General features: G+C 38.6%; 1 protein-coding gene across 2 annotated transcripts; it reads right to left on the reverse strand.

Moving 5' to 3' along the window:
* Positions 1-738: 738 nt before the first annotated feature.
* On the reverse strand, positions 739-12,078 carry LOC139315350 (alpha-1-antitrypsin-like). 2 transcript variants are annotated; one of them, XM_070941567.1, is made up of 5 exons: positions 12,052-12,078; positions 7,155-7,784; positions 5,091-5,358; positions 2,499-2,646; positions 739-1,001 (listed from the first exon to the last, which is right to left on the reverse strand). In XM_070941567.1, exons 2-5 carry the CDS (start codon positions 7,765-7,767, stop codon positions 810-812), a joined length of 1,221 nt encoding a protein of 406 aa, XP_070797668.1. In that variant the 5' UTR covers positions 7,768-7,784; positions 12,052-12,078; the 3' UTR covers positions 739-809. The 2 variants fall into 2 exon arrangements, with proteins under 2 accessions (XP_070797668.1, XP_070797661.1); XM_070941560.1 differs by lacking the exon at positions 12,052-12,078 and adding an exon at positions 11,497-11,557.
* Between the last annotated feature and the right edge of the window lie 1,040 nt (positions 12,079-13,118).

Raw genomic sequence — 13,118 nt, forward strand, 5'->3', positions numbered from 1 at the left:
GAAGATACCTAAAAAAGAAAGATGCTGAAGATCATCAATATAACGCCAATTCACTTTAAAACCATGTATGAAACGTTTAATAGCTTCATACATAGTAGATGTTTAATAACATGGAAGATGGAAGGCTGATCTCTGGCATCATTTCCTCTCCCCCTCTTGAAAAATTCCCAAAGCCTGAATATTCCTAATATTCCTAATATTACATTCAGATGGTATCCAGAAAAACAGTGGAAAAATCATTGCAATGTAATAGACTTATCAGGAGGCTTGGGGGAGTTAAACTCAGGTAGCTAGGGAGAGTTAAGAGCTTTCCACCTGGCTCAAACAAAAGAGTTGATTATCCAAAAAAAGATGTTCCAGATGTTGCTTTGTTAATGTAAGGGATCCAAGGAAGAGGATGAATAATTGAACAGCATATTTCTATTACTCTGTTCACAATTCATTATCTGAGAACCCAACTATATGCAAGTACCCTTTTCCCATATCTGTCATTGATGTTTGAAGACCCTACATGAAGACCTTATATAAAGACCAGAAGTGGGTTTTAGCAGGTTCTGACCAGTTCTGGAGAACTGGAAGCGGAAATTTTGAGTAGTTCGGAGAACTGGTAGTAAATATATATATATATTTGAAAAAAAATATATATTTCATATGATTTTATATATATTTCAAACAGGAACCAATAGGTTTGTTAACTTTCCTTTGCAAAAAAAACCACAATCCCAAATTTCTTTGAAATTCATGTTCCAATAATATTTTATTTTTGAACTGTATTTAAAATCCAATACACTCTGGGGTTTTGTTATTGTTTACAGCAGTGTTGGGTTTTTTATCTTGGCCACAAATAATGTCACATTGGCCTTTCCATCAAAAATGAAGAATAGAAAAGGATGGTTAAATCTATAGTCTGGAGGCAACGACATAGGAATTGCTTCTGCAGCAGTAGCTCCTGCTGCCTCAGCTCCAGTTTCATCAACTGTCACCACAGCTTTGTGGGTAACCTGAGAAGAAAGGAAGCAAAAGTTCAAAGTTTGGCGTAGAAAAAAATATTTCAGAAATGATGACAACTTGTTAGGCTGATCTGTGAGTTTGAACTACTAGGCCTACAGAACTTTCTCTGTATTGTTCCAATTTTAGCCCATGCGCTGCTGAAGTGAGTGCTGGATTCTCCTTAGGGAAGATTTTAAACCGGTGTTCTTCAAACGTAACAACTTCTGAAAGTTGAAGTCCACACATCTTAAAGTTGCCAACTTTAAAAAATGCTGGATTGAACCATTGTGAAAGGAAAGAGGTAAAATATAGTCATTCAAGGAAAGAAGGAGAGAATGTTATTGGAACCCAACAGTATTGCAGATTTTTAAGTAGTTTTTAAAGTTCCAAAAGTAAATATTGTTGGTCAATATTTTTGCTTAAACAATAACATGGGTCTATAACATGGGTCTCCAACCTTGGCAACTTTAAGACTTGTGGACTTCAAATCTTAAAGTTGCCAAGGTTGGAGACCCCTGGTCTATAACTAATGCCTGTTTTAATCAAATCACTTTCAACACCATCTTTCAAGTAGAGAAAGATCAGGGCAGAGCAATTTGCCATGGCCATCTTTGAAGCTTGGCATCCTCATGTACAGGTCAGAATTCGTGGGTCTAATGTTGTCCAGGGCTACTATTAGGCTTCCTCTAATTCAGCCACTGACAAACCAATGAAGATTAAAATAGCCATTCTACACTATTTTCAACTTCCAAAAACATTTTCCCCTGAGCCTCTTCAGACCCAGAACTGAGTTTCTTGCATTGTTAAATTGGATCTCCACAATTCTGTCTTCTGTCCTTTCAAGCAAAAGTTTTAGAAGTCTTTTGTGGTGTGCAAAATTATGTATTTCATCACCTGGAACTGTGTAGTGACCATGATCAATTTAATTCTCTGCAAATAAGGATAGGTCAGGCAAATCTGCTGTTTATTTATATTGTAGTTCATTTTTCGGTTCAGTTTCTTAGTCTAGCAAATCCTTTTGATAACCACAAGAGAAATAGATGGAATGCATCCAAACACACTGGATTTCTCCCCTTAGATATGTTGCAGTTGCTGCAATTCCTGTTCTATACACTTTGTTGTTGCCACTTTTTTTCTGTATATTTTTTAAAAAGTCAATTTCACTTTCCCTGCCATGTTCCTGGGATTTCCAGAGTAAAGACAGATGCATCTTTCTAAATTGGCCAACACTTTTCTTGAGGAGTTAGTTAGTTAGAAAAAAAGATGAGCATGAATAAGCTGCCATCTCAATCTTTATTCTTTTTGTAATGAGGAACAATTAGAAAGATAATCTGGTGCACGCATGTTGTTTACAAAACAGCAATTGGAAGGCAATTTTTTTTTTTTTGCAACGGTGAGACTTTTCATATACATCATTAACCATCATTAACATTGCTGCTGTGAAATATGCATTCATCTTGCTGAAAACCTGCCTGAAATGATGCAAACAATATAAAAGTTTTACTTACTTTAGACAGTTTCAAAGGGTGTCCGGTGACTCCAGTGAGATTGGCATGATCAGTAAAGATTTCAGTGATACCGATCTGGGAGAGGGGTTCCTTTAAGCTGTACGTGGCTGAAATACTAAACCTGGGGATGGAGACCCTTGCTGTACCCCTTCAGAAAGACAGAAAGGCATTTTCACTCTAGACATCACAAAGTTAAGAAGTACACCCAGTAATATTTACTAAAATCAGTAAAACAAACACAAACAGAACAGACATAACAAAGCCATCATTGTCATATGGAAGCTGGACTTTTAACAGAGAAATCCTTGGTATTAGTTGCTATCATAATAACCATTATGAATCTGTTTAAAATATTTGACTGGAACCAACAGGCATTGTTGTCAAAATAAATACCATACTTGATTGACTGACTGATTGAATGAATGAATTTATAGGCTGCTCGACCCTGTGTGATTCTAGGTGGCTTAAAACTAAACTAAAACATCAACCTATAAGAAGGTCAAGCAAACAAAATACCAAAAATAAATAAATTAATTAAAGAAAATCCATATCAGACAAAAATAAAACACAAATTTCATTTTCATTACATCAGTTACTTCCAACAAGCTTGAAGAACTTTCATCCGATAGCTAATACAGGTAGTCCTCGACTTGTAACAATTTGTTTAGTGACCATTCAAAATTACAACGGCACAGAAAAAAGTCACATGATTGTTTTCCACACTTATGGCCATTATAGCATCCCCATGGTCATGTGATCAAAATTCAGATGCTTGATAACTATCTCATATTTATGACACTTACCCTGTCCTGGAGTCATGTGATCACTTTTTGGGAACTTCTGACTAACAAATTTTATGGGGAAGTGAGATCCACTTAACAACCATGTTACTAACCTAACAACTGCAGTGATTCACTTAACAACTGTGGCAAAAAATGTCATGGAAAGTGGCAAAACTCAGCACTTCTCTTAGCAGAAGAAATTTTGGGCCCAATTGCAGTCGTAACTGCATTACAGGTAGGTACAGATTTTTGCTCGCACAATGTTACTCTTGTTCTGCTGTGCATTGTGGTCAGGCACAGAAATTTGGGTATATGTGCATTGGTAAGGAACTGTTCTTTTTAACCACTATTTATTACTATTTATTACTGTTGTATTTCCACTTTCACTGTCCAAGGTAGTTAGTATACCAGGCCGGTCTGTATTAGGATATGTCTGCTGATTGCCTAAAGCAGGGTCCCTAACACATGGGCCGTGACCCAGTACTAGACTGCAGCCCATTTGGAACTGAGCCGTGGAAGTGGTGGGCCAGTGCACGTACATGTGCAGCTCCCCTTGCGTGAGTGGTGGGCGAGCAGGTACACACAACTCCATTTGTACGAGCAGAGGGCATACGTGCCACTGCTTGCGCAAATGGAGCTGGGTGCACTTGCCCACCACTCATGCGGAATCATCCCCTCCCCCCCCTGCTGGTCCACAAAGCTTTTAGAAAGCTGGCCTAAAGAGATTTCTTGTGTGATCCCTCTCCCTCTGTCACAGTGTAGAAAGATTGCTTAAACAAGCAAAGGTGGTGGTGGGGGGAGTGATTTATAGTGATTGTCCTATGGTCATGTGATTGTCATTTGAAACCTTCACAGCCAGCTCCCAAAAAATAAAGTCAATGGGGAAGCTGGCAGGAGTCATAGTCATAAACTGACTAGATTAATAGCTGCAGTTGGAATTGATGAACTGATGTTACCGGTATAAATCAAGCACAGTCTGATGTTTTACTTTACAATAGCGTTGCTGGTCCAAATTATGATCAGTAAGTCAGTACTACCTCTAAGTGCTGAACTGCTGACTTGATTCAGATTGTTGTTTCAATCCAGTTTCAGGTGATCTATTTGATCTGGGAAAGGGAATTAATTTGCAGTGTCTGCATGGAATATCAAAATATACAAGATGGTAACCATATCAAGTGTCAAAGCCCCACAACTTTTCTAATGTGATGCCACACTCACCATCTTGCAGAACTTTACTTCTGTCTATGGCAGACCCAGATGTTGGCCTACCTGAGATTAATTAAGATACAGGAATAAAACTGAAGAGATTGCAAGAAACAAGCGGAGTATCAGACTATTGTGAAGGGATCAAACAGAACATTGTAAGGCCAAATGGGACTTGAGCAAATATATATTTCTATTTTTTATGTAGAGTAGATAGGGAGCCACTGCCCACTGCTTTGTTCGTGGTGTGAGGCTTCTGAGGTGGATTTGGCATCTCCTCACCAAAGTTCCCCCTTCTACCATCATTCAGTCCCCTAGGATACTCTTTCACCACTTAGAACAATGGTGCAGAATTTTCCACAGGGACATATCAATCTCTGAACAGCATGTCTGGAGCTTTTTTGCAAAGAGATGAAGTAACATGACACAAACAGGAAGGAAGAATAATTATTAATATGATTAAGAACTAATGAGCAAATCTTCCACTCTCATACATGGGGGACAATACCAAGAGATAAACCTTTAATGTATGGACACTAAATTGTTTTTAGTTATCCTTTAAGAATGTACTATGGAGAAATATAGAAGCAGTAAAAAGAAGTGTTACCTGTATGCATTTTTTGCCCATTTTTTCAGAGTATCTATTGACAGACTCTCATCCAATTCCTTCTCTTTTTTAGGATCAGGCAAAACAAAAAATGTGGTGGCTGTACCATTGTAGTCTAACTTCACTACTGTGCAAGACAGCTGCCTATCAAAATAGTATTTGAACCAACCCGTCCTATGCATCATTTGGACTTTGACAGTTGTGTTATGATCCACAAAGAAGTCCTCTTCCCTTGTGAACTCTGGCTCAAAAGGAGTCTTCCAGTTGCCTAAAGAGAACAAAAAAGACCCACAGTAATATTAAACTTGCTTGAGGTGAATTAGGTTCACCCTCAGGAAGATGCTGTGATCTTCTTTACTAAGGCAAAGAGGGGGTATAATTTAACTAGTAAGATGCTCTGGATTCACTTGCTTATGCTGACCAGCACTTGCAAAGCTGGGACTGATTTCTGCAAATTTGCAGCAAATGTTGCTTAGTCAGTGAAGCAATGCAGCTGCTGTATTGCTGTCAGAAGAAAATGGCCGTGTACCTTCTTACATGATACAGTTTACTTCAATCTTGGTTGAAGATAAAACACCCATTCTAAATTCTGCACAGCCCTATGGACTTATACTCTATTCAGATAGAGAGATGCAGGAGTAGGCTTCAGATCAGTGGTGGGTTGCTTCCGGTTCGCACTGGCTCGCAAGAACCGGTAGTAAAAATTTGTAGTAGTAGGTAATAACATTGGCTGGCCACCCCCCTGAACCGGTCCCTGGCCCAGTCGCCACTCGCTTACCCTGCCCACCTCATCAGAGGCTTTTAAAAAAAAAAAACATTTAAAAACATTTTTTTCTGCAACCTCTTTGGCCGAAGAGGTTGTAGGAAAAAAAATGCCTTTAAAAGCCTCTGGTGATCCCAGCTGAGTTGCCTGATCGTCAGAGGCTTCTAAAAGCATTTTTTCCTGCAACCTCTTAAGGTTGTAGAAAAAATGCTTTTAAAAGTTTTTTTTAAAAAAGTTGGCCATGCCCACCCAGTCACATTAACCCCCCCATCAAGCCACGCCCACAAAATAAGCCATGCACACAGAACCAGTAGTAAAAATTTTTAGAACCCACCCCTGCTTCAGATCGTTTAGCAACAGGTTTGCTGCTCTGTTGCTGGGTCCAGAGGTCCTCCGGAGGCCAGAAACAGGCTCACTTCCCGAACTTCTGTTAGGACCGCTTTTTGCTCTCCCAGACCCTCCACCTGGCCCCTGCACTTACCTGGAATGATGAACAGGCTACGTGGAGAGTCCTGAGAGGGGTGGGGGAGGGGGAGGGGTGCGCGTGGCCAACCAGGGGTGGCATTTGGGGGTTCACTGAACCCTGGCAATCCTTGGCTAGACGATCGCCCGAATCCTGCCGAACCCCCGGGAGCCCACCCCTGGAGAGATGTGCAGCCTGTAATCTTATATCAAGCAGAATTATTTAGAACAGTCAGTCCATTTCTTTTTTTGTTGTTTTTAAACTCTGCAAGGGTGCATTTTAGTGGAATTTATAATCCAGTTTTATGAATAATCTACTAGTCTGAGATAATATCAGTTATGCCACTTTGGGTAAGACACCTTCCTCTTAGGTGCTTTTAAAAAACTGGAACCACCATTCCTAAAATAGTTTCACAGAAGTGAAAAACCATGTTATGTAGTTTCAAACAGTACATAGCTTCTGTTTCGTACAACCCCCAGTAGTGAAGTAGTTATATGAGAGCTAAAGAATATACTTAAATTTCTGTACTGGGCTAGTTTTTTAGTATATGTACTTTGCATTGATTAGAAATTATGTTTTCTTTTGTGGATTGGAGGAATTTCACCCCTCTTTCACTAAACTTAAAAAACTTTACAATGTCTCAAATAGCATATCTGAATATTTCCTTTAGTGAAGGAATCATCTCTTATCTCTTATAGAATTATCTCTTTTTGGACTTGCTGCTTGGCGCAAATCCACCCTTCTTTCACCAAACTCAAAAAGCTTTACTCTGTCGCAAATAGCATCTTTGCATATTTCCTTTAATGAAGGAACCATCCCTTTTCTCTATGAAGGTTACCTTTAAAGAACACGTAGTTTGTGAGAACAAAGGCTGTATCAGGGTCAAGATCCTTGACTAGTTCTGCAATTTTCCCATGTGTTTTTTCCTTTATATAATCATTGATCTGTTTTTCAGCTTCTCTTGGTTCCTGAAATTTTGTGGCTTGGATTTCTGCATCATAGAATTTCTTAATCTTATCTATAAATGTCTGCAATGGTTGTATATCTTCCTTTAAAAACAGGCCCTGTCCAATATCAATCTTGTAATCATTCTCTGACTGGTTGAGCAGATGGAGAAGTTCATGGACCCCATGGTGGATCTCATCTTCCTGAATGTATGTCAAGTTAAAATCAAGGCCATTTAAAATCTCTGCATGGGTTTTTGATTTTGTCCCTAATAACAGAACTGAAAGCAATGTAAAAATGCTGCAGGGTGAGAAAACAATATTCTCTTCATGTGATCTTGCAGCCAGTATTTTGTAGAATTCAGTTGCAAGATGAACAATATTGTGCTGGAGCTTGATAGAAGCTTTGGTGTCATGATGATCATGGTGATGATCGACATCATGGTGGCCGTGGCTGACGAGGGAAAACACTATTAAGGCCAAAGACAGATGAATGATTCTGTTCATCTTGCCGATAATTTATTCTGCAAGGGAAAATGGCGATAAAGAAGAGGGATTTTATTTTATTATAAACTGTGTTTGTAAAGCACCTTTTTCAGTTACAGTTTTATGGGTATTTTGGCTTCTAGCTGAAAGTCAGCATGAAAGGATGTTGAAGAAAAATTGTTTTTTTTCCAAGTCAAGAATGTTTATGCCCTACTTATTTCAAACCCATGTCATGTTATAGTCATGACCATTTTTAATACATTTTTGAGCTAATTATGTGTAACCAATCTGTAGTACAATATATACCTAGCTACTTGTAGGAGGAATTAAAGGTGAAGGCTACCATATATATATTGGTAGCATCCAGCATTCAAACATATAAATAATCCATGTTGACTCTGGAAAAACCATATCCTTTCTGTATATTAAGAATAACAACCATAAGCACTTCCTCACACAATGACATGCAAATATATCTTTGGTAAATGTCTGTGGCAGGGGTGAAATCCAGCAGGTTCTGACAGTTTCTGGAGAACCGGTAGCGGAAATTTTCAGCAGTTCAGAGAACCGGTAGCGAAAACTTTGAGTAGTTTGGAGAACTGGCAAATACCATCTCTGGCTGGCCCCAGAGTAGGGTGGGAATGGAGATTTTGCAATATCCTTCCCCCAGGAGTGAGGAGGGAATGGGGATTTTGCAGTATCCTTCCCCTGGAGTGGGCGGCCATAGCCACCAAGCCACACCACACCACACCCACCAAGCCATGCCAACAGAACCAGTATTAAAAAAATTTGGATTTCACCAGTGGTCTTTGAAGATTCTCAATCATCCAGGTCATGGTTGTCCCAAAAGTGCTTTTCCAAAGGCAACTGGCCTTCTTTGTTTTTTCCCTTGAAAACTTTTTGTTTTTCATCCGAGAAGCTTCTTCACAACAAAATACTTTCAAGGAGAAAACCAAGCAAGGCCAATTGCCTTTTGAAAAAAGCACCTTTGGGACATCAGTAAGGTCTTGAGATTCATTCATTTTGGGTTAGGAGAGTCTGAATTTGTTGTAATACTTGTAGATTGGGCTCAATTTTTAAAAACCTGCCTTCATTTTTTTTTTTAAAAAAAACTTCTACTGGTAATAGAATGTAAACCTTATATTTAATCGTTATAAGATTTGTTACCAATAAAATATGGAATGCTCAGTACAACAGGACCAGTATTCACATTGCGGCAGATTTGAGTGACGAATAGAATTTTAACAACCTGATATCATATCTCTGGTTGGTTTTTTTTTTTTTTTTGTTTTTTTAAGGAAATACTCCCTTTTTTTTTCTTTTAATGGACTTCTTTAAAAGTTCAAGATCATTCAAGGATTTTTTTTTTAATTTTAATCCTAAAGAGGACAATTACAGCTGGAGGAAGAGCCCCTTTTAGATCAATGAGAGTAAATTCCAGGCACCACTTAGTCAGCAGTGATCAGAACACATATTCGATTCAAGAGAAATGGCAGTTGGCCACCTGGACAAAGCCCTGACCTTTTCTGATGAATGCTGCGTATGGGCACCCATACTTTGTGAGTGCGTCTCACAAATTTATCAGATGCTGAATCTACACCTATATTTAGTTCACTCATGTACCTTACAAATAGGTGATGAGAGAGAAGGCCTGAGTTTCAACTCCAAATGAAAGGGCCTATACAGTTGCCATTCTGTATGCAAACCTGTTCTCCTTATTACCTTTCTGTATCTTACTTTTATTATTTTATTTTATTTTATTTTATTTTATTTTATTTTATTATTATTTGTCAAGCATATATAAGGTAACAGGTAAAAGTATAAACATAATTTGAATACATGAAAAGAGTAAGAGTAAAAAAATAAAAAGGAATATTAGGACAGGGATGATAGGCATGCCGGAGCACTTATGCAGGTCCCTTACAGACTTCTTAGGAATGGGATGAGGTCAACAGTAGACAGCTTAAGGTTAAATTTTGGGGGTTTGGGGAAGAAACCACAGTGTCAGGTAGTGCATTCCAGGCATTGACCACTCTGTTACTTTATCTTGCCTTGTCGCTAACCTTTTTGCTGTCGCGTGCCAAAAGTCGGGGGAGCGTGGGAGGGGGTCAACGCATGTGCATGCCCACACCCATAATTCAATCCCCCTTATGCCCCGCCCCCTGCGCATATGCATGCGCCCCCCCCCACGGTCTCCCCGCTTTTGGCACGTGATGGCTCAGTGGGCCCGGTAGGCCCATTTTTTGCCCTCCCCAGGCTCCAGAGGCTTTCTTGGAGCCTTGGGAGGGTGAAAACGGCCTTACCCACTCCCTGGAGGCCCCCCGGAGACCAGAAATGGCCCGTTTCTTGACTTCTGGTGGGCCTGGAAGGCCCCAAAATCAGCTGGCCGGCGCGCACATGCACACTGGAGCTGAGCTAGGGCAAAGCTCATGTGCCCACAGATATGGCTCCACATGCCACCTGTGGCACACGTGCCATAGGTTCGCCATCACGGCCCTAGGGTGTGAAAATCTGTTTCACCCTCCCTGAGCTCCCTCCCTTTTATTTTTTAGCCCTTGGGGATTTCTCCAAAATTTAGCATGTGATTGCTGAAAATCAAAAGAGTTGTTTTCCACAGTTTTGAGGTAGATAATGCAAAAAAATGAGAAGGGGGAGAACTTGACTTGGAAAGAAAATCTTATAATATACCTAAAGTAAAACTTCCTGCCTTGCAAAAAAAGGTGTCTTGCTTTCTACGAATTGCTAGGACTACAAGTTTATCTCAGCTCATGGAAAGGTTTAATGGCAGGCTGGAATAGGAAAGTTGTTCATTTTAGCACTGGTTCTCTCTGAGGAAGCCCACACAAAACCAGCCATTGGTCGCCTGCCCCTCACTTTAACTTTACATGTTGCAGAGTACTTTAGACCAGAGGTGGGCAACTATGGCAACTTAGCTATATTTAATTTAATTTAATTAATTTAATTAATCATATTTCTATGCCGCCCAACTCCCAAGGGACTTTTGGGAGCATAGGTATGATAGCTCAGGAATTATGGGAGTGGAAGTCCACAGCTCATTAAGTTGCCACAGTTGTCTACCCCTGCTTTAGACTCTGTATTTATATTTTGCCAAATGAAAACGGTTTTCTTCTCCTGTCTTCTTAACTATAATTTAAAGTTTTATGTAAAATCTTTTAATATGTAAATGCATCTGTTCTACTCTTTATTGACAATTAATATATAAAGTTCTACACTTCTTTGTTGTTAATGTAGACTTATGATGTAAAATGTATTAAATAAATATTTATTTTCTCTGCCACTTTCCCATGTAAATAATTAGTTAATCTGCATTACTCTACATATATCAGTTCAGAGGTTAAATTTATATTACAATGAAAATTGCATTGGGTTTTTTTTTTTTGTATCCTGAGAGATTCTCTCTCTCTCTCACACACGCACACACATTCTCCACATATACCCCATATAACGATTTATGCAAATTTGAAATCTATTTGCTCTTTTTCTTGCTTCTTTTTAAATAATATTTTCTTTTCAGTTATTGCACATATTTATTGTAGTGAAATGGTATAAGCAATTAAAATGCTATTTTATAGAATTCTAAATATAGAAATACAAACTATAAGCATGATTACTACACTTATAACATTAGAAGTCTCTTCAAACTTATAAACTTTGTAAACTACATGAAAAGACAAACAAGCTTTATGCAGTGACTTTAAACCCGCACCTGCACCCCATGAGGTTACTCACTGTATATATGGAGAACTTTCATGCATTCAGTAGGTCTTTTGTCATTTTTCTTCTGCTATTTATACACATCAGATTGCAGAATAGTGTGGAAATACTCACTTAAGCATTAACCAAATGGATTATCTCATGTTATTTTATTACTTTCACATTAAGTTAAACTAAGATTAGAGATCTTCCCAAATTCACTTAGTGCTCATTCTTACACTGAAACAACACAACACAATAATGTATTTCTATATTATTTCATATTTGAAAGGCCTCAATAAAGATGTAAACATTTATTAACAGAGTCCCCATTAAACATGGAGCTGATGGCAAGACAATTTTACGTAATTTAATAATTACACAAGCAACGAAAGCTCCGTTGACCAGAAAGAAAGAGATTCTAGGCAAATTGACTTAGTCTTTCCAGTCTGATTAGATCATATTTTAAAAGAAGGACACTTTGAATGCACTTTAAAAAACCCTGATAACAATATATAAATCAATTCCGCTTTGCAAGCCACAATACTTTTCATTTTAATTTTAAATTAAATGCAGATGCTTCTATCTTACCTGCAGGACAGTAACTTTTTTCCCTTTCTGAAGCCTGAAAAAGGAAACAAGTTACAACATTAAGTGGAACGGTGAGGTAAATATTTGCTATTCCAAAGTGTAGCTCCATAATTTTGTCTGTTGCAGATTAACTGGATGACAAACAGGGATGCCTTTGTTTTGCCACAGAACAGAGTTAAAGACGAAATAACCAGATTCCAGTAAGTAGGGTCTCTTGAGTAGCTGGATTTAAAATTAAAGAAATAAACAATCATAAACAGAAGGATACTTGTCATATTAAAGGGCTGTTCACAAACTCTAATTGATATTTATTTATTTATTTATTTATTAGATTTTTATATCGCCCCCTCTCCCGAAGGACTCGGGGCGGTGAACAGCCAAAATTAAAAAACATACAATATAAACATTAAAATACGTTTAAAACAGAATTAAATCCAAAATGGCTCCCCAATTTAAAACGCCTTACCCATGCCCCTATAAATAAGACGAATTTAAAATTTAAAAATTTAAAATTTCCACATTTAAAAAGGGGGAAGATTTAGGCCAATATTAATCAATCATTGATTGCATTGTACCAAGTGCTGCAGGGGTGAAATCCAGCAGGTTCTGACAGGTTCTGGAGAACCAGTAGCGGAAATTTTGAGCAGTTCGGAGAACCAGTAGTAGAAATTTTGAGTAGTTCAGAGAACCGGCAAATTCCACCTTTGGCTGGCCCCAGAGTGGGGTGGGAATGGGGATTTTGCAGTACCCTTCCTCTGGAGTGGGGAGGGAATGGAAATTTTGCAGTATCCTTCCCCTGCCATGCCCACAAAGCCACGCCCACAGAACCGGTAGTAAAAAAAAATGGATTTCACCACTGAAGTGCTGCCCTTACTATATCCCTCCTAATTAAGAAAACAGCACTGTTTCTTCTTTGTTTTTCAAATGCTGAGTGGGCTTCTGACTGAAATTGTGTACTTTCAATCCATTTCAATGCACCGATGCCAAGATGTCAATATTTATATATTTGTTAAATTCATTTGCTGCCTATCTGGCTAAGAGGCTACTCTAGGTGGCAATATATAGTT

Source organism: Pituophis catenifer, unplaced genomic scaffold, assembly GCF_029215685.1.
Source record: "Pituophis catenifer annectens isolate HBS135680 unplaced genomic scaffold, rPitCat1.0.hap2 SCAF_1, whole genome shotgun sequence".
NCBI classification, from domain to species: Eukaryota; Metazoa; Chordata; class Lepidosauria; order Squamata; family Colubridae; genus Pituophis; species Pituophis catenifer.

Bases quoted from the DNA above. Each gene is read 5' to 3' on its own strand.
- LOC139315350 (XM_070941567.1), bottom strand. From the start codon at position 7,767: ATGAACAGAATCATTCATCTGTCTTTGGCCTTAATAGTGTTTTCCCTC. The intron at 5,359-7,154 runs GTAACCTTCATA...TGTTCTCTTTAG, and splicing joins AAACTACGTGTTCTTTAAAG to GCAACTGGAAGACTCCTTTT. The intron at 2,647-5,090 runs GTAACACTTCTT...GTCTTTCTGAAG, and splicing joins TGGGCAAAAAATGCATACAG to GGGTACAGCAAGGGTCTCCA.